Source organism: Muscardinus avellanarius (genome assembly GCF_963383645.1).
Source record: "Muscardinus avellanarius genome assembly, chromosome: 7".
Classification (NCBI taxonomy): Eukaryota; Metazoa; Chordata; class Mammalia; order Rodentia; family Gliridae; genus Muscardinus; species Muscardinus avellanarius.
Window position 1 is genome coordinate 39,783,123 of NC_137793.1, and position 21,662 is coordinate 39,804,784.

Genomic DNA, 21,662 nt, shown 5'->3' on the forward strand with positions numbered 1-21,662 from the left:
GATGGGTTGGAGCTGGGATTTATGAGTCAAAATGGGAACCTCTGATGACCAGTGAGTTGGGAGTGAATAAGGAGAAGGAACAGCTTGGGGCTGTGAATTGTGACTCCTTTGAAACAATAAGGTCACAAGAAGTTAGAATTCTAGTCTCCAGTGAGTTCTAGAATCATTCATTAGTTTTACATTATAGATGTCCTCTAAGCAGTTAAACATAAATATGGAAGGATTTCAAGGTTCCCTGTTTTTCCCAGAGTATGGTTTTCTACGACAAGATACATTATGTGAGAGAAGAGTGGCAGCTCAGTAAAGTAACATCACAACTAACCATTTTCTTGCTGATGGATATTTAACAACTGGCTCTGGGACCAGAGCTTTGGAGGGAGAACCCTCAGCTGTAGTGTTTTCTGTTTGCTGTGTGTACATCTCCACTGTGGTCAGCCTCAAGCATCCCTGAAGGTAGAGTTGGGGGGAGATGCATGTGTCTGCAGCACATGTCTTGGGCTTGCCAGCGGTGGTCATGGAGACAGCCTTAATTTCCCCTGTGGGTCCCATTCATGCATGTGTAGTTCTTCCATGAAATTGAGTTACTTATAAACTTATGTTTATGAGGACTTACATGACACATGTAGAAGAGGAACAGAAGTTAGACTGCTTATGTTCAAATCTCTGGCTTTTTAACCCAAGGCAGTTGGTTTAACTAAGCATTCTAAGAATTATTTTTGGTTCATCAGTAAAATAGCAAAAATTGAAGGACCTCATACATAGGCTCTGGGTAATAAATGAGAACAATTAATCATTTAAAAACACTAATTCTTGTGACCTGCCACACAACAACACTCTCCATCACTGTTCCTTGTATTTATTTTCCATCTTTACCCCCTGGGGACAGTAACACAGATGTTAATTACCTGGTGTATAAAATAATGCTATTTTATTAGTTTTGAGTTGCCTCCTTGAAGCTTTAGGGGAGGCCCCAAATTCAAATCTGTGAAGATTCAGTAAGCAAATCACGAGTTCAGTTTGTCCATAGGTTCATAAACATTTTACCATCACGGATTCAGTTTGTCTGTAGGTTCATAGACATTTTACCAACATCTCTTTTGTCCCTGTCTTAGACTGTTTTCTGTTACTCTGTGACAGAATATTGGAGGTTGGGTAATTTATGATGAATAGAAATTTATTTTTTCACAATTCTGGATGATAGAAAGCCTAAGATCAAAGAGGTCTCTTCCCTCCTTCCTTCTATTTCTACTGTGTGTGTGTGTGTGGTGGGGGGGGGAGGGGAGGGAGAGAGAGAGATTGTGGTACATGGGATTGAACCCAGGAGTATCCTACCTTCGAACTACACTTTCAGTCATTTTCATTTTTTGTTTTGAAACAGCATCTTGCTAGGTTACTGAGAGTCTGGCTAAATTGCTGAAGCTGGCCTCAAACCTGCAACCCTCCTGCCACATCCTCCCTCCCAAGTACTTGGATTTTAGGCTTGCAACACCAAACCCACCTTAGTAAGGACCTTCTTGCCATGTTCTCACATAGAGAAAGGACAAAAATGGGATTCAATCCCATCAAGCCCTTTCATGGCACATCCAGTCTCACTCCAGGCAGCTCTTAAAGTCACCTCCACTTAGTATTGTCACATTGGCAACACCTGAATTTTGGAGGGGACATATTCAAACAATAGCATCACCCTTGCGGTTTCCATCTTTATTAACTCAAGTCCTAGCTCCTCGATTCAACCAACCGCAGATCAAAAATATTTGAAAAAGAAGTCTGTCTGATCACATATAACTTTTTTTCTTATTTTCCAAACAACACCTATGTACATAGTATTCACGTTGTATTAGGTAGAAGAAATGAGAGGATATGGGTATGTTTTATGCAGATATGTGCCTCTTTATATGATGGATTTGAGCACCCACAGATTTTTGCTATCTACAAAGAGACAAGGTGTTGATCCTGAAACCAATTCTTTATGGATACCAAGGTACAATTGTACAGTTTGTCTTTATATGGTAGCTAAGCCAGGGGCATTCTACCTCTGAGCTACACCTCCAGCCCTATCTTTTATTCTTTATTTGGAAACAGAATCTCAGTGAGTTGCAGAAAGGGTCTCACTGAGTTGCAGACAACTGAAGCTGTCCTTGAACCGTGATCTTCCTGTCTCAGCCTCCCAAATGCTGGAATTATAAGCGTGTGCCACCACACCCGGCTTAGTTTTGTTTTAAATGTGTCACAAAATATTTTTTTTTACCTTGGTAGCCCATGGTATTTATAGGTTTATTTATTTATTTATTTATTTATTTATTTATTTATTTATTTATTTATTTTGGTGGTACTGGGGGTGGAACCCAGAGGCTTTCTACCTCTGGTCTACAGTCCCAGACCCATTTTATATTTTATTTGGAAACAGGGTCTCACTAGGTTGCTGAGAGCCTCACTAAGTAGCTGAGGCTGGCTTTGAACCTGCGCGATCCTCCTGTCTCAGCCTCCCAAGCGCGGGGATTACAAGCGTGCACCACCACGCCCGGCTTGTATTTATAGGTTTAATCTGTTATGATTATCCATTCTTAGTGGTTTGAAAAGAAAGGTTCTTTAAACAACATTATGCTATAGACACACAGCTATGGTTTGTTTTTTATACTTTCATTGGTTCAGTGTAATTATACATCATAGTGAGATTCAAAGTGATACGCACATACCTGCACATCTCATTTAGTTATGACTGTGACTTAAAGGGAAGAGATTCATTACAAAGTTTGGGTTTTCTTGGTATCATTCTTTTTTTTTTTTTTTTTTCAGGTCTGGGGATGGAACTCAGGGGCATTCGACCTCTGAGCTACACTCCCTGACCTATTTTTTATTCTTTATTTTGAAACCGGGTCTCACTGAGTTGCAGAGGGCCTCACTAAGAAGCTGAGGCTGTCCACAAACCGCGATCCTCTGGTCTCAGACTCCCGAATGCTGAGATTACAAGCGTGGACCACCACGCCCAGCTTGGTATCATTCTTTTTAATACTAAAGTTGAGTGGCAGTAGAAAATGTAATCCACTGCACCAAGACACTTTATCTGGACAGAAAGCACCATGGGTCTTTTTTTTTTTTATTTCTCTCCCTCTTTCTCTGTACTCTGGATTGAACCCAAGGGCATTTTACCTCTGAGCTACACTCCCAACCCCATTTTTATTTTGAAACAGAATCTTGCTAAGTTGCTGAGGCTGACCTCAAACTTTGATCCTTCTCTCTCACCCTCTCAAGTGCTGGGATTATGGGCATGAGCCACCATGTCCCTTGAAAGCAGCATTCTCTTAACTAGCATTTTTTTCTGAAAGCTTATCACATTTAGTATTACTGTCACCTTTCGAGGAGTCAGCATATTGTCAGGCAAACAAATGGAGCAGAACATAAGTGGCAAGAGAAAAACGGCTTTCTACTCACTGGTTTGGGAAAGGTGCACTAATTCAGACATACTCATACCTATATGGGTTATGGTACATGAAAAAGCATAATCCTTTGGCTAAATATTGAAAGGTTTTGTGGCAGAAAATTTCTCAGTCAAAAGCTATGCTTTGCTGGGCTTGGTGGTGACTCTTGTAATCACAACATTTGGGAGGCTAAGACAGAATCAAGGTGAGGCCGTTTGCAACACAGTGAGACCCTGTTTCAAAATAAAAGAATAGAAAATAGGTCTGGGAGTGTAGCTCAGAGGTAGAATGCTCCTGGGTTCCATCCCCAGTACAGGGGGAAAAAAAAGCCATGCTTTAAGCTGGGTGTAGTGGTGCCCGCCTTGAATCCCAGTACCTTACAGGCTGAGACAGGAGAATTGCAGGCTCAAAGCCAGACTCAGTAACTTAGTAAGACGCTCTTTTAAAATAAAAATAAAATAGCTCAGAGATAGAACTCTTTTGGGTTCATTCCGCAGTACCATGCGCGGGGGAGGGGGAGAGGCGTGTGCACACACCCCTTCACCTTAAGGTTTTGAGAGTTTTTTGTTTGTTTTTGTACTCAAGAACTTTGATTTTCAAAATGTCACCATGTGGTTTCCCCCCTCAAGTTCTAACCTGCCATTTGCCACTGTCTCCAAGGGGTTTTAGTGCAGTGTAGCAGGCCGGGTGTGCTGGGCCCACTGGTGCTTGCCTTCCACCAGCCTTTGGCTTCTCCCACACTTTCCCTGGAGAGCTCACTCGGGTAAGAGATACTGGTTTGCCTGTTTTTGTTTTTGATTTTTTAAATATTTCTTTCAAAGAAAAGCAGAAAGCCTTTGGTCCGATAATTCTGCCACCCCTTTTGAGTGCCGCATTCTTCAAAGGCAGCCCGAGTGGAACCTTGTGCTCTTCGCCCCAAGGCCACACGGTCTGTTGCTGGCTGCTCACAAACACAGCTACCAGTTTCAAGTGGAAAAGATCTTGAGTTATTTTAAGCAAAGGACATCAGTAGGAAATAATAGGTTTATACCTCATTCATCTATCAGGTAGTTTCCTGCCTCATGTTCTAATCCCCAAAGCTATTTGCCATGACAAAAAAAAAAACTATTTATTTATTGCTTCATGTGCCAACTCCCCAGTGTTAGCATTGTCCAGCCAAACATTCTATGTTTGCAGTGTATTAGATTTAGCAATTCAGGGACTGTGGTGGATACAAGTCAGATTTTTGTCCAGTATGTGTGTGTACATGTTAGTGTGTCTCTGTGTTTTAACTCTTGAGAGAAGTGTAAGGCAACCTGGAAAGATGTTGAAATGTTTAGTCCGGTCTTCTTTTATTAAAGAGAGGTGTATAAAACATACTCTGATGATGAGCAGCAATTAACAGTGCATTACTTTCTGGAAAAGACTTAAAGTCGGCTGCCCTGCAGGTCAGAGTCAATAAAGACTGAGTTACTAACAATAGCCTTTCTCTCTTGCTGAAGCCTTGGACTTAACCCTAACTTCATCAGACCAGAGAAGAGAATAATGTGGACAATAGAAGTCTTGAGGTTGACTTGGGTTTAATGCGCAGAGGCAGTAAAAGCTGTCAGAGGGCTTGATTGATTGGCTCACCCGCCTTGGTCCTCAGCACACAGCACTAATGTTTCTGCTCTTTTGAGAGGGCTGATGTGCCACCTGGGGTCAGAACTTATCAGCCTGTGGGGCTAATGTTTCAGTGGAGGCCAAAGTGCAGTCAATAATTTATACGGAAATTTGTGCTTAGATTCGCAAGTAAAGCAGGTTTTGACTTGAATTCCTCTATCCGTCCAAGAAAGAAGCCAACCTCAGATCCTCCTGCTAAGGTCATAATACTCGTGACAAGCTTTACTTAAAGAAAAGGATTAAAGTCATGATGGGATATTTACTTTGCCGTTAAGTGAGCCAAATTTTAGCAGTTTCAGAATTGATCAGAAACATGATTTTGAATTTATTAAAAAACGAAATCCTCTCTAGAATGATAACCAGGTCAGGTGAAATCTGAGTGACTTCGGAAACAATTACTCAGTGGTGGTGGGTGAGGCGCGTCAGCTTACAGGCTCTGAAATTGGGGCTCATTGTACTGACATTGCAGAGAAATGCTAGGTAGTATCAAAGATTGGAAGAGATAGAAATGTCCAGAGGAATTTGATCTCTGCTGGATGCCTTGAATACTTCATCTGGTTTGCCGAGAAACAGAACCAAAGCCAGCTTAGATGGCTATGGGTGTGTGTGGAACGTCCTGTCTATATAAACTCGTGCATTTATACACATACACACTGTGTGTAGAAACAGACTGTAAAGTAGTGACCGGAGCAGAGCTGGCCAATCAGTAACCAGCTAAGTTTTGTTCTGCTCCAGCAAAATGACGACTTTGCTCCAGTAAGTGCTAACAAAGGCCCTTTTACCTTCCCTCTGCTCTAGGAGAGCACTATTAGTCACACTTCATTAGGCTTGTTTACAGAAAAGAGCTGGTCTCTAAGCACGTTATTGAAATACTTGTAACTCTGGTGAGCTTTTTCTCTTCCCTGAAAGATAAGAACTCTGCAACGTGGAATGGGGGAGGGCGGGAAGTGTCCACTGACCATTGTCAAGAAAGCTGGCCTGTTGGGATGAGAATTGGAGAGATGGGTCCACATTTAGCTCACCCGGTCTAGCTGCGCCCAGTGCCCTGCTGCATTGGCTCACCTCTGTTGTTACCGAATCAGGGAGCTTTAATTTTGTCTTTTGTAATCTAGACAAATGTCAGGTGCCAGTGAGCTGTTCCCGAAAACCGGAAATGAGGTTTCATTACCCTTAAGTAGTCCAGAGAGGGGGCCTCAGTGACTTCCAGCTGCACTTCCAAGTTAACTTTTACTCTTGAGTGTCAGGTGAGGGTGGTTCAAATAATGGATGAGTTTGTTAGGAAATGCAGCTTCCTATTGGTTGAAATTAGTGGTGGGTATAGAAACAAGAAACAAAGTCCTTGATGTTAGACTTTGCTTCCAGCCTGGTCACCGAGAATACAAGCTAGTTAGTACGGATGCGTCTCCTGGAAGGAATGCAGGACGACTTGCTGTTGGTTCACACCCCCCACCCCCACCCCCTTTTGCGGTATTGGGGACATTCTACCTCTGAGCTATACCCTCAGTCCTATTTTTCCCCCTTATTTTGAGACGGGGTCTCAGTTAGTTGCAGAGGACCTCAGTAAGTAGCTGAGGCTGGCCGTGAACCTGTGATCCTCCTGTCTCAGCCACTCAAATGCTGGGATTACAAGCATGGGCCAAACACGCCCAGCTTGTTGGCTGCATTTCTGCGTGTGGCATTTGTAGTATTTTGGTATCTCTCGCCATTCTTCAGCTTGCAGTTTAAGTTTCGGGAAAGTTTATAAGGTGAGGAAAGCAAAGCACTTTGTGCCCACGCCCATGTTGAATGCCTTGTATGAATCACACCATATTAATCATACTGCCCCTGTTTTATAGATGAGGAGCTGAGGTTCAGGTCAGTTCATGGTGGAGCAGCTACACAGACACATCTGCTCAGAGTGTCCCGTGTATCATCACTATTGTGTTGCTTCCTTCCTGGTCTTCAAAATTGACTGCAGACTAGACTGAGAGCTAGTTGCTCCAGCTTTCCTGTGTTCGGAACCTGAGCCATATCATGTATATGAACTGCTGGTGCTGCTTGTAGGCGCGAACAGGAGACGCACCCCGACATCAGCCTCACTCACCCTACTTTCCTCATTCGAGAGGGTACTGTGTGGTTTCTCTGACACTCACATTCCTTGTCTGCTTTCTAGAGTGGCCAAAATGAACTTTCTGTGGACACAGTCTACTTCTTTGTGTTTCTGTGCCCATACGCCTGCAGATCCCTGCCCGTCTCCCTCCCTCCCTCCCTCCCTCCTCTCTCTCTCTCTTCTCTTCTCTTTTCTTCTCCTCTCTCTCTGCTCTCTCTCCTCTCTCTCTTTCTCTCTTCTTCTTCTTCTTCTCTCTCTCTCTCTCTCTCTCTCTCTCTCTCACACACACACACACACACACACACACACACACACACACACACGTATGTTAAGAAGCCATTTCTGCTGCTGCTGTAAATTGCTTTTTTAAATTTCGGTGAGTAGAATAACAGCAGAGTGATCAGCTCCAGTAAATGTTGTTGGCCTGTGTAAAGAATGGCTCCTTCAGAGGTTTTATGATTTGCAGAGGACACAGCTGGTGGCCAGCAGAGCTGCGGGAACTTGTGCTCTCCTGGGCCCGGTGAACTAGAGATGAAAAGGCCCCAGAGCTGGCACAAAAGCAAATAAGCGCTCTGACTTTAAATAAAGCATCATAATTTATAGGAAGCCTGGCTCTTCAATCCCAGTGAGATCCACGGATCAGTAGCAGTTTTTTGATGTGGAGAATAATTGTCAATTGGTTCCCACTGTCTCCTTAGAGCTCAAGGACTGGGGATGGTAAAAATTACTTTAAAACACAGTCCTGTACTCTAGAGTTGTGCTACACATATTTCGACAAGCATCTGAATAGCATTTAAAGCTGAAATTCTGCTAATCACCTACAACCTAGATGTACAGACCTAGGAGAGAGAATGGATTTTGAGAAAGACCGGGTGATTAGAGGTGTTGGGAGAGGCGAAGGCAGAGACAGTATCCCTACCTTCTCTTCTCCTTGCTGCCCTTCCCCCAAAGCATTGAGGCTTTTCATTCTTACATTTCATTTCCTCCGCATCTTCCAGTTTCATTCATCTCAGATAATTACTTTGCCTTCCCGGGCTGCTCTCTCCCCTACTCAGAGTTGGGGGTGGAGGGCGCTGAGCAGGAGGTGCAACTGCTGTCTGATCCAGAAAATGGGAAAGTGGCAGATACCCATTATGGCTTCCGATTCACAGCATTTTAACCCTTTCTCCTTTTATCTCTGGTGGACTCTCCCTTGGGGGGTGAGGCGCAGAGGAGTTTCTGCCTTGAGGAGAGTTTGGTTTTGTCTGATTTTGCTCTTCTTTTTACCCGCTTTTCCAGCTGCAGTAATGGCATTGGAACGCTTGCGGATAGGGGTTGCTAGCTGAAAAGAGCCTGTAATTAATGTGAAGTGCAGGAAATGTGGGGCGATGATTTGAAAGGCTGCATACTTTCAGTTGCTTATCTTTGGTGACATGTGAGTCTGGAAGTGTGAGTGAATAGAGGCTGTTTCCCTCCCCACTCAGTGAGACCCTGGCCGTGTGCTCTGTGTCAGAGCCACTTGTACCTAGCTATGTCCTAAAATACCATGTGTGTCTGTGTGTGTAAAAGCATGCTGCCCACATAATACCAGGGATTGAACTCAGGAGCATTCTACCTCCTAGGTACACCCCCCAGCCCTATTTAGTTTATTAAATTGATGAGAGTCTCAATCCTTGCAGAGGCTATCCTCCAACCTTCGATTCCTCAGTCTCAGCCTCCCAAGTACTGGGGTTACACGCATGCACCACCATTCTTGGCTTTATTTTTAATTTTTATTTTTTGTGGTACTGAATTTGGAACCCAGGAGCATTCTACCTCCAAGTTATACCCCCAGCCCAATTTTTTATTCTTTGTTTGGAAACAGGGTCTTATTAAGTTGCAAAGGGCCTCACTAAGTAGCTGAGACTGTTCTGGAAATGTGATCCTCCTGTCTCAGCCTCCCAAATGCTGGGATAACCATCATGCGCCACCATGCCTGGCTTCCTGGCTTTTTTTTTTTTTTTTTTTTGAAACAGGGTTTCTCTAGGTTGCTGAGGCTGTCCTCAAAACTGCAGTCCTCCTGTCTCAGCATCCAAGTACTGTGACTATAAGAGCGTGCAACTGTGGCCAGCCACAATATCAAGTCTTAACAAGGAATGACTGCTAGTAGTTTATAGTAAGGACTGGATCATTTTTCTGGCTCCTAATAAACCAAATTATGCAAATACTTATAAAATACTTTCCCAAAACTTTTTAATGTTTTTACTTAAAGGAAGAAAAACGATGAACTGATAATAAAGGCTGTAAGAAAGGATTGGGGGAGGGAAATTCATTCTGTTAACAACTGACCTTGAATTTATGTCTTCCAAAGAAGAAAGAAAAGCAGAAGGAATAAGAAATCATTGTATTCCTTTAATGAGAATCCTGTTTGTTTTTTTTAAAGAGAAACAAAACAAAACAAAAAGAGGTTGTGCAGAATCTGTTGGTCATCATCTCAATTTCAGATAAACCAGTGGGTGCCTAGAAACTTCAAGTCCAGAACTTGGCATTGGGAACCGGGGCTGTGCTGTTGCTTGTCTCCACGCTGCCAAGCCTCACAGGAGGCAGTTACTGGAAAGTTTATTCAAAGGCAAGAAATGAAACCGCTTTGAACAGTTGTATACTTTATACCTACATGCTTAAATTGCTTGATGTCCATCTCAGAAGACCATGTACTTTTGGCCTTTCCATCCTACAGCGTGCGGATGGAGCCTTGATGGACACAGCCTAAAAACTATCCCCTTGGGTGTGCAAGTGGTTGCTTTTTTAAAATATCCTTTTTTTTTTTTTTTTGTATTTTGTATTGGGGATCGAACCCAAGAGGGACCTACCACTGAGGTACATCCCCAGCCCTTTTTATTTTGAATGAAACAGGTGCCAAGTTGCTAAGGTTGGCCTTAAACTTGGGATTCTTCTGCCTCAGCCTCCCAAGTAGCTGGGGATTCCAGACCTGCACCCCTGTGCTCAGGCAGGGAGTGACTTTAGATGCTGCTATCTTAGGTGTCTCTGGCTAACTGCCCTTGTAGAAACAAGCTCAGACGACTTGCCTTCCTCCCCCCTTTCAGCATTGTTACTTCCAACTTATTCTCCTGCCCATCCCAAAGCAGGAACTCTGGACACCTCAGCAGAAACTATTAAATAATCATGTCCCCAAGCAACCAGGGGCACCTATTGTGAAAGGTGCTGTACCTACATAAGCATTCTAAAGCCAGCCTCAAGGGCAGTGTTACTCTGGATACATATGTCTGCGTGACTTAGAAGCAAAGGTTTTTGGTACTGATTATGTTTAAAACTTATCTAAAGGTGTGTGTGTGTGTGTGTGTGTGTGTGTGTGTGTGTGTGTGTGTGTGTGTTTCATAATGTTCTTTGTTACCTACAGTGTCTATAATAACACCTGCAGTGATTTGTAATTAGGAGACTTGCTTACTAGAACAAGGTTCTGGTTATTTGAAAGAAGTAAAGCATCTCTTTTTGCAGTAAACATTCATTGATCTCTAGTGACCTGTTTTGATTCAGTATTTTTAAACTGATTGCTTGGGCCATCACAGTTTTTGTCAAGGCTTAAAACTTGCATGGTATTTTGTCAGTGAAAATACTGTCCCCATCTTCATGTGGGCGTGGGCTCCTATGCAGATATATGAGAGAGCATTTTAGTGTCCCCAGTGGTGCTACACAAAAGCCTCATCTCTGCTCCCTCCTCTTACCCACTAGACTTCTTAAAAGGCCATTGTATTTTCTAGAAGTGGGAAAGGATAACGTTACTAGGGAAGCAAGCAAAAGAAAAGCAGCAAGAGCTTCTTTTAGCTGACCAGTCAACTGGATATTGACCACCTGTCTTCATGGGAAAGAAATAGATGGCAGTGAATAAGCGAGAGTCTAGTTTTCCAAGAAGCTCAATGATTTTCCCAAATCAATACAGCTCATCAGGCCTCAGAACAAAGGCTGCGGGGAGGTGACAGTGATGGAAGTGGCTCTGTGTTCTTTTGTGTATTAAACCATAAGGCCCGTGGGGAAACAAGATTTCTTTGGCTGTGTTTCCCCCCACCCCCAACTCCTTTTTCAGGGCGTATTCAGTGTATATGGGGAGGGAAATCCTTTCAGATTTTAAAAGATTTCCATACATTGTATACCAATCTCAAATGCACTTATGTCTTTCAAGACCTAAGTTTAGTCAAGAATGAATACCATCTTTTAAAATGCAGATCAGAATAGCATTTTGCCATTGCTTTTTGGTATTAAGGTTTTTTCCCCTTCCTTTTTATTTACGTATTATGGCATTTTTATGAACCTAAAAACACATCTCAGTGTTCAGATTAACCTCTGGCCAAAAAAAAAAAAAAAAAATCTCAACTATATTCTCATAAATAAACCCTGTTCCTCATGTCCTAAAAACAGCACTGGACCCTAATCCTAATGCTGCTCTGTCATCTGAGAGGTTACAATTAATGGAGATAGAGTGATGCCAGTATATCCCAGCCGCCGACAGAGAAGGTCTATCCATACCCTCAATTTTTAGCCCTTCAGTGCTTTAATCGTTGAGCTCACTGCACTTTCATAAAGTAGTATATTAACACCAGAGCAGTGTGTCTGGGGCTTTATGGCTGGGGTGGCAGCACACCAGGCCATGAAGTGTTTCATTACACTTCCCTTTGTCTGTGCTGCCCTATCTCCCAAGCCCCGTTGCCATACACTATTTGTTCAGATAAAGCCCAATGTTCAGGGTGACTAATCGCAGCACTGTGTTCCAGATGGTTTGATTACAGGATGTGGCTAAAGTGACTCTTCAAACATTCAGCCCAGCAGTACGGCTCTTTAAAAAAAAACTGTGTTTTATGTTCATGTGACAACACTTACTTTTCTTGTCCCAGTGCTCCATATATACTTGGCATGGGTCATAGGAAAGTCCCCTCTGCTCTTTGGCTGGCAACCTGGCATTTGTGAGCAACCTTAGTTGTACATTTTGAATTTTCCCAAATAATTATAAACTCCGCTTTGTCCTCTGAAAAAGGATCTTAGCTGAAGGTGAAAAGCTCTCTGAAAGAACAATGAATAGAGGGGAGCATATCAGATTTAGCTTGGGAAAAGCGGAGCACTGACTACAACAGGACGGAGACGACAGAATATCAGGGGAGGGTGTTCAGAACACAGAAGGGTGGTAAACCACGCGTATGCAACAGGCACATGGGGCAAGAATGTAGGGCAACATGATATCTGAAATACACGAGCTCTGTCCTGGACTCATGAAACAGCACAGTGTGGCATTTTTATGATCACTAACATTTCACTACAAAGAATATATACAAGGAAAGAAACGTGCAAACTTTGAGAAGGATTATGGCATGAATGGGTTACAATTTGGTGTTATTAGAATGAGGTTTTTGTTTTCTGCCTGAGTGCACACCAAGTCCATCCAGATGTGGTAGTCAGAGTAAGAGTTCAAAAGCACTTCTGTCTGATTCCAGATTCAGCATTTGCAATGCTTGGCAAAGACTTCTGTCCCAGGGATGAGGCATTTTAGAGACTCTGAGACAGTCTTTAAACTGTAATATAAACAGAGTTATGCTGATCCACAGGGAAATCAGGCATTTGCCCAGTTCTACGGGAAACAGCTTCACAAATACCAGAAATAATAATTCATAAGCTACATTTCTAACAATTTTGGAGTAAAATCTCTCCACAGAGAACGTTTGTCATCTATAAGCTAGTGAGAGATTGTGCTTATTGAAAAAGTATGGTAATCATGAAAAGAAGCCATTGCCTAGGCTTCAGACGAGATTCCACCGAATTCCCAAGCGTTCCTCAGCTCGCAGTGTGTGCGGGCCCTGTGCTCCTGAGGCTGTGGACGTGGACATTCCCGTTGGTTTTAAGGAGGGTCCTGTAGTTGGAAGAGAGGCTTTCTGCCCAAGAGGGGAGTAAGGTGTAAAGGGGCTGTGTGCCAGGGGAGGTTACTGCCTCGACTGTGTTCAAACACGGTGCGAGTTGACTTGTTGCTCACCCGATAGACTGAGTGGAGGAATCCTGGTGAGTGGAGGTTCTCCTTGGGAACGCAGAGGTAGGAGGTTCCGCCGCCTTCTCCCGGCCTTCACAGTTTCCTTCACTGTACAGTGCAGTTACATGGCCACTGGTGGGGAAGTTAAGAAAGTGTCCAGCTGTGACCTCATAACATGGCGGGGAAGTATGGATTCTGGTGAGTGTCGCATCAGTAGGAAAACTGTGTCCTGGAGTCCAGGTGGGGACCCGTAAGAGAATGGGGTGATATTTGTAGGGATGGGCATGTCATGCATGTGGCTAGGGAGAGGAGTCACGTAAGAGTTAACATTGGAATTTGTCTCTGTTTCGTCCTAATTGATTAAGAACTTTAACTTTCCTTGGGGATTTGGACTACGGCATCTTATTTCAGGTTTCTTTCAGGGGAGCTAAATGTAACCTGAAGAATGGCTATAGAAACTTGTCTAGGTTGGAGGGACAAAGAGAGATGATAAACCAGAGGTGAGGGAATGCCAGTGGTTTGTTACTTGCCTGTCAGGTGCTGTCAGGTGCTGGACGGGTGGGCGATGTCTGCAGGGTCTCAGAAGACATAGCCAGGACCAAGGTGTTCAAAGGCAGATTTTCGTGTCACACAAGAAACAACTTTTTAACAACATGGCTGAAAAATAACTAGGGAGTCCTGGGTGGTTTCTGGTGAAATCCTCTATCAGAGATGAGGCCAGAGGAAGAGGGGGCGTACACAAGAGGGGAGGGCTTTGTGCCACACCGGGCCTCCTCGCCCCACAGCCATGGCGTCCTTGTGACTTTGGCCCGTAGTGGCTCTCTTAGCCACTTATTTTTATGGCCTTTAGGTTTCTCTTAGTTCTGACTTCATGGAACCTCCATATTACTGGTTCAGGCACCCGGCGTAAATCCCATCAGGTTCCCTCTGCTTCAGGTGCCATCACAGTTCCAGGCTGAAGCAGAGGGCCAGAGTTAGGATTACTGGTCTGAGACCTTGGTTACCTAAGGCTTCCCTGGGAACAGGAACTGGAGGCAGGGCATGCACCCTGCAACTTCACATCTAGAGTCCAGACCGACGTGGCGGGACAAAAGGCCTACTCTATCAATGTGGCAGTTATGAACAACTCTTCTTCCACTGTTGAATTACAGTGTGTGTCCTTGTTGGTTCTAAGATTGCAAACTCTTAAAGTACAGATTTTGGACAGGGTTCTAGCCAAAATGTCTTGATTCAATAGCACCAAATAGGTACGTAATGTATACCCCGTAGTCTCAGTAAATGCTCAGTGAGCCTATCTCTCTGGGAACTCTTTAGAGAGGAAATAGAACATTGGAATTGGAATCCTTAAGAGGTCTCAAAGGCTTTTTTTTTTTGTTTCTGTTTTTTGTTTGTTTTATTTTTTGCTTGTCGAACTAAGGGGCTCAGGTTATACAATAAATATATTGTTTATATTACGGTTAGATATCCTATAGTAAGATGTTTGGGAGGCCAGCATCTTAGATTCTATATCAATATCTGAGACAAAGTGTCAATAATACAAAGAAGAAGACCTGTGGTGAGAATAATCTCAAACCATCCCTGTTAGGCTTCTGCCCTATCCTCAGTTTTCCTAGTAATAAGTTTTAGGTATTTTTCAAATATAAATACAGAATGTTACAAGGCAAACATTTAGCTCTTTGAGAAAGACTGTGCTACATACAGTCCTGGTGGTGAGGGAGAGGGTAATAAACCCAGTGGCATAGACTTGAGAATATAAAAATGAAATGGACTTCCATAACATCCCCAGCACCTAGCTCATAGGTTAGACCTCTGAAAAAATAAACGTGCCTTGAAAGAAAATATTTAATCTTTTGGAACTAAATGTACACATATTTCTATTTATAGGTGAGAAATATAACCTTACTTCCAGATTTATAAAATTCAGTTTTGTACTTTTGTAATTTTCACTGTGAACATTTATGCCTTCAGTAAGTAGCCTGCTTTATATGGCCATGCGTGACAAAGTGTTCAAGATTTGATATTTCAGTGAAATGATAAACCATTTACATGTTTTTAGAGCTTAAACACCACCTTTAAACTTGGCCCTTCATAATGGGATGTTTTATAAACATAGAACTTCTTACAAAGAAACAGTATACTGTTTATGCAGAAGTACAGTTTATATAAAGAACATTTCTTAAGCCTTCATTTCAGCTTAGAACAGCAGATTTGGTATGTAAACATGCGTGTGTATACATTCACATGTGAATTCTAGGCAGATTTAAATACTCAGTGGCATTGTGAACTTGTACATATAAAGAAAGATAGACCTGGGTCTATGTATCCAATTAGCAGTGCTTAGTGAAAACTGTTCAAAATCTCCCCAGGAGTGAAGCATTTGTTACAAGCATTTGTAATACAGTGCTTTAAAAAAAAAAGGAACTAAATATTATTTAGGCCCTTTGAAGTTGAAAGTGGGCTTTTCTTTAACAGGATGTTTTCTCACTGGGTACAAACCACAACAGCAGCATCGCTGGTGCTTAGATAAGAAGTCCGCCCTGTTGGCTTCTAGAGAGTAGCAGATGTAGAACTTGCAACTGCAGTTCAGCCTTGGTGACAATTTCAACCTGTTGCCCCAGATAACCAGTGATGGACTGCTTGCTTTAGACGCCTATCTGGCCCGACATTTTCCCTCATTCGGTTTAGAGACCCAAGATCCATCGGTTCTGAGTGGGTTGGCAAGTGGTGTGGAGCCGTGCGGCGTGGGGGGGGGGACCCGGCACCCTCACCGGGACCGCGGCTTAGAGCTCACGGGCCTCGTTAGTGCCAAGAGCCCGGGTGCGGAGGAGGGGCTGCAGCCCGGCGCCGCCCAGGACCCGCGGCCCCTCTCCGCTCCCAGCCCGCCGCCTCCCGGCTCGGCCGGCCGCCCTCGGCCCAGCCAATCAGACGCGAGCATTCGCAGCGGGCGCTGGCCAATCGGCGGCCAGCGTTTGCTGGAAACGCGAAACCCTTAGGGGAAAAGCAATAACAAAAGCCTTTCACTGCAGACAAATGTTAAGTGTCTGTGCAGACTTTTCCTGTTTTTAATTTTATTACTGCAAGAATGGAGGGTTTGTTGTTTCTTTCATGTTTCCTTTCAAGCAATTTTAATTATACATTTGTGCTACATCAGGGACTTTGGAACACGATTCAGCTATTGCATCTAAAGCGAAAATGCAGTAACCTTCTGGCAATACAGATATATTCCTGCACTGTAAATATAGCTGACATGCTAAAGAATTTTAAGCAGCTGCAAAGGTCTTTGACACCACGCACAGTGCCCCAGAGAGCAAATGATGAGAAAAGCAGCTCCGTCTCCCCTTCGCCGCTCCCGCCCTCCCCTTCCTGAAGGGGTGTGCACATGAAGAATCCTTTCCTCCGATTGTTCTGCCTTGTGCAGATTTTGACCAAATGCCTAATTACCACCGATTCTCATCGCAATATGAATTTTTATACTCAGCGGTTTAAAAAAATGCCCTAAGGGAATTACAAAGGAATCGGCCATGATTTGCGGGAATGCCTGCCTCGCTTCACCCTCGCTCGCCGGTCTTCCCCTGCCAGACTATGGCTACAATAGGCTGAATTTACAGCGAGTGAATTCAGCTGTCACATTAAGTAATAGCAACATAGACCATATGGGGAACGATTTTTAAATCTCCTTTGGAGACTTTTGAGAGAAAATCTTCCTTCACTACTTGAGTCCCAACCCTTCAAATATTTTACCTGCTGTTAAAAGGTTCCCAAAGAAATGAGCTTTACCTTGCGAGATTTTTCTTTACCATAACGGAATTCAGTTCAGGTTTTCTGTAAAATTCAAAATGGCACTGGTAACACAAGTGAGCAAACCAGCTAGAAACAGACTTTAAGTAATGTCCTCCGGGTGTTTCCAAAAAAAAAGAATGGGACGGGGTGGGGGTGGAGGTAAGGCGCAGAAAGAAAACAAAGGTTTTCTTAAATATTTAATTTATTTACCTTAGTATTTTATTTATGTCTCAAAAATCTAGGTCCTTTAAAAATCTGCCTTAAAGGAATGACTTAAAAAGAAAAATGGCACTTGTCCTCTAGAGAAATAAAGAGGCTGCTAAATTTTGGTTCCCTGTGACATTTGGTATACTGAGTGCACTTAAGTTTAGTAATTCACAGATGCAGTGCTAAATTAAATTGTCTGTCTGCAAAGCAGTGGGGAAAAGCAGAATGGCTTGCAGGAAATGAGTGTGTTGGTTTTGGGATTTCTTTTCTAATCCTCTGTGGCAAATGCTTACCAAAGTTGATTCTAAAGATAACCCCAAGAGCAAATCAATTGTGCACATTTATTTTCTTAAAAGGGCTATTTTAGGAATCTTTAATATGAAACACGACCAAATAGTGAAACAGAAAGCACAACGAGGCTGCTTATTGTCTCACAAAGTCAGGGGGGGGCGATTAGGAAGGAGGATTCATAGCTCATTGTCTGCTGTCTGGACTCTGAGTTCCCAGTTTCCTCTCTGTACCTATTTTTATGCATATGCATGATTTTTTTTCTTAGTAAAATATCACCATTATTTTATATCGTTGAGTTGGAAACAAAATGGATCATTTCAGTCACCTTCTGCTTTAAGCACTGGTAACTGGCGCTTAGTTTATGTTGGCTGCTTGCCAAACGAAAGCAATTATGTGTAATAATAGAAAAATTAAGAGGTGAGTGTTGCTGTTTTACAGCAGGACATGGCAAAAACCATTTCCTTCTGTCAGCAGTATCTTGATTACACTCTCACACACAGTCTCACCCTTTTGTACGACATGCACACACACACACACACACACACACACACACACACACAATTTCCTGTGGGTTTTAACTTGAGGTCACTGAAACCAGAAAGAGGAAGAATGCAAACCACAGCTCTTGAAAGCAAATGAGAATAGAACTTTGCTGGTAAAAATAAGAGCAATAAATGAAGTGGAAATAAAGTAATCAGTGTTAAATGTGATCCCTTTCATCCCTTCCTCCCTGCAGGTGTCCTAGTGGTCAATGTCACGTGGAGGAACAAAACTTACGTGGGGACCCTGCTGGACTGTACAAAGCACGACTGGGCCCCTCCCAGGTACGCACCGCTACCTTTTATTGCACTTTCTTCCTGTTATTCCCCATCCTTTCTTTGCAAGTAAACTATAGAAAGAGATTAATTATACATTAAGAAGTCTGCCTGTAATTGAAACCAGGCAGAAGAGGGTTGAGCACAGTAAAATGCACATGCTGGCTTTCTTTTCTATCAAGAGATCTCTACTCCCCAGCCCTTCTCTCTCAAATTCTTTGTTTTCATTTTTCCCCAAAGTGGGAATCTGAACTCCATTGGAAGCCAGCTACTTGAGCTGTTTCTCTTTGATTTTCGGAGGAAGAGTATCAGCCATCGGTAGCCTGTTCTTTTGTGGGTGTTGAAGTTGTCATTGGGGGATTCGGGAGTCTTTCCTGGGCCGGGGCCGGTGCTCACTCGACCAAGGCGTTGACGCCTCTTCTTTGCTGTCTTGTGTATCATGTGATTTCACCTGGCTCTCTTGGAGATGCTCATTTTGATGACTGTTCTCACTTCCTAGGTTTTGTGAGTCACCGACCAGTGACCTGGAGATGAGAGGGGGCCGAGGCAGAGGGAAGAGAGCGAGGTCTGCTGCCGCCGCTGCTCCGGGCTCCGAGGCCAGCTTCACAGAGTCCCGAGGGCTGCAGAGCAAGAACAGAGGGGGTGCCAACGGGAAAGGAAGGAGGGGCAGTCTCAATGCCAGCGGACGAAGGACGCCCCCAAATTGTGCCGCCGAGGAAATCAAAGCCAGTCCTTCCTCCACCAACAAAAGGAAAAATAAGCCCCCGATGGAGCTGGACCTGCACTCCAGCTCCGAGGACAGCAAGCCAGGGAAGCGAGTCCGCACGAATTCCAGAAGCACGCCCACCACCCCGCAGGGGAAGCCAGAGACAGCTTTTGTGGACCAAGGCTGCTCTTCTCCTGTGTTGATCGATTGTCCTCACCCAAATTGCAACAAAAAGTACAAGCACATTAATGGCCTGAGGTACCACCAGGCCCATGCACACTTGGACCCAGAAAACAAGCTGGAGTTTGAGCCTGACAGCGAGGACAAGATCTCAGACTGTGAGGAAGCCTTGAGTAACGTGGCCCTCGAGTGCAGCGAGGCCGGCACAGGCGTGTCTGCTTACGACCAGGTGAAGGCCCCCACGTCTCCTGGTGCCGGGAACACCCCCGGAACCCCTAAGGGAAAGCGAGAGCTGATGAGCAACGGCCCAGGGTCTATTCTTGGTTCAAAAGCTGGAAAGAATTCTGGGAAAAAGAAGGGCCTTAACAATGAACTGAATAACCTTCCGGTCATCTCCAACATGGCGGCCACATCAGACAGCTGCTCAGCGGGGGATGGCAGCTTGGCTGCTGAAATGCCCAAACTAGAAGCAGAAGGACTGATCGACAAGAAAAGTTTGGGTGACAAAGAAAAAGGCAGAAAAGCTAACAATTGCAAAATGGACAAAAACCTCTCAAAACTGAAAAGTGCCAGGCCCATCGCCCCCGCCCCGGCCCCCACACCCCCACAGCTAATTGCTATCCCAACTGCAGCCTTTACGACCACCACCACGGGGACGATACCTGGACTGCCCTCCCTCACGACAACTGTCGTCCAGGCCACGCCAAAGAGCCCTCCACTAAAGCCCATCCAGCCAAAGCCCACAATTATGGGGGAGCCCATCACCGTGAACCCAGCTCTGGTGTCACTCAAAGACAAAAAGAAAAAGGAGAAGCGAAAGCTAAAAGACAAAGAAGGGAAAGAGGCAGGAAGCCCGAAGATGGACGCCAAGCTGGGGAAACTAGAGGACTCCAAGGGGGCTGGCAAAGATTTATCCGGGCATTTTTTAAAGGACCATCTGAACAAGAATGAAGGGCTGGCTAATGGGCTCTCGGAGTCTCAGGAGAGCCGCATGGCCAGTATCAAAGCCGAGGCCGACAAGGTTTACACGTTCACGGACAATGCTCCCAGCCCCTCTATAGGGAGTGCCTCGAGGATGGAGTGCAGCACCCTGGTGAACGGGCAGGCGCCCATGGCGCCCCTGCATGTGTTGACCCAGAACGGGGCTGAGGGCTCGGCGGCAAAGACCAGCAGCCCGGCCTACTCAGACATATCCGACGCTGCCGACGATGGTGGGTCGGACAGCAGGTCCGAGGGCATGCGGTCAAAGGCCAGTTCCCCATCAGATATCATGTCTAGTAAGGATGGTGTTGTCAAAGGGCACTCGTCAACTACAGCACAGTCATCTCAACTGAAGGAGTCCCACTCTCCCTATTACCACGGCTACGATCCTTATTATTCTCCAAGTTACATGCACCCGGGACAGGTCAGTGCCCCTGCAGTTGGGAACAGTGGAAGCTCACAGGCAATGAAGATCAAGAAGGAGTCCGAGGAAGATGCAGAGAAGAAGGACAAGTCAGAGCAGTTAGATTCTAAGAAAGTGGACCATAATTCTGCACCCCTACAGCCTCAGCACCAGTCAGTAATCACACAGAGACACCCTGCCCTGGCTCAGTCGCTTTATTACGGCCAATATGCCTATGGGCTCTATATGGACCAGAAGTCGCTGATGGCCACCAGCCCTGCCTATAGACAGCAGTATGAGAAGTACTATGAGGACCAGAGACTGGCAGAGCAGAAAATGGTGCAGGCTGGGAGAGGAGACTGTGAAAGGAAATCCGAGCTCCCCTTGAAAGAGCTGGGCAAGGAGGACAGTAAGCAGAAAAACATGCCATCAGCCACAGTCTCAAAAGCTCCTTCTACTCCGGAGCCTAACAAAAACCATTCTAAGCTAGGGCCGTCAGTGCCTAATAAAACTGAGGAGACAGGTAAATCGCAGCTTCTCTCCAATCACCAGCAGCAGCTGCAGGCCGACAGCTTCAAAGCTAAGCAGATGGAAAACCACCAGCTTATTAAAGAGGCTGTAGAAATGAAGTCTGTCATGGACTCTATGAAGCAGACAGGTGTAGACCCAACCTCGAGATTTAAACAAGTAAGAGTGTGGAGCGTGGCCCCAAAGAGGCAGAGAGCAGTGTGCGACGTGCACATGGCTGGGCTTGGTCTGGTTAGACTTCTTAGGCAGGAGAGAAGCCAACATGAGCATTATTTTCTTCTTGAAAAATGCCTTAAAAGAGTCTCAGGACTTGTGGTGTAGCTCTAACTTTACATTGCTGTTTCTTGTTCTGTAGTAGAAAGAGCAAACTCTGGACATGCCCTTTGCCCACGCGTGTTCTGTGCTCTCATCTAATTCTGTAACTCTGACAAGGTACCTTAATTTCTGAGTCCAAAGTAAGGACATTCCACTCACTACAGGACTGCTAAATCTCCTTCAGACTCTCATTCTAAGTATTGTCACTAAAGTATTTGTTCTTTTATGTTTCCATATTTCAGTAGCATCTTCTAGGAGTAGTAAAACCTAGCACTTAAATGTACATTTCCCATTCATCTTTTAATACAGTTTAGGGTCTTT

At 44.4% G+C, this 21,662-nt stretch overlaps 1 protein-coding gene across 2 annotated transcripts in view; it reads left to right on the forward strand.

Annotated features, from left to right (window-relative positions):
- Positions 1–21,662, forward strand: part of ZNF608 (zinc finger protein 608) — a gene marked incomplete at both ends in the record, with an annotated part of 108,958 nt that overhangs the window by 79,833 nt on the left and 7,463 nt on the right. For both annotated transcript variants that reach the window (XM_080698903.1, XM_080698902.1), the window contains 2 exons: positions 18,150–18,237; positions 18,728–21,185. In XM_080698903.1, the coding sequence (XP_080555029.1) occupies positions 18,150–18,237; positions 18,728–21,185 (2,546 nt within the window). The remainder of the gene's footprint in view (positions 1–18,149; positions 18,238–18,727; positions 21,186–21,662) is intronic.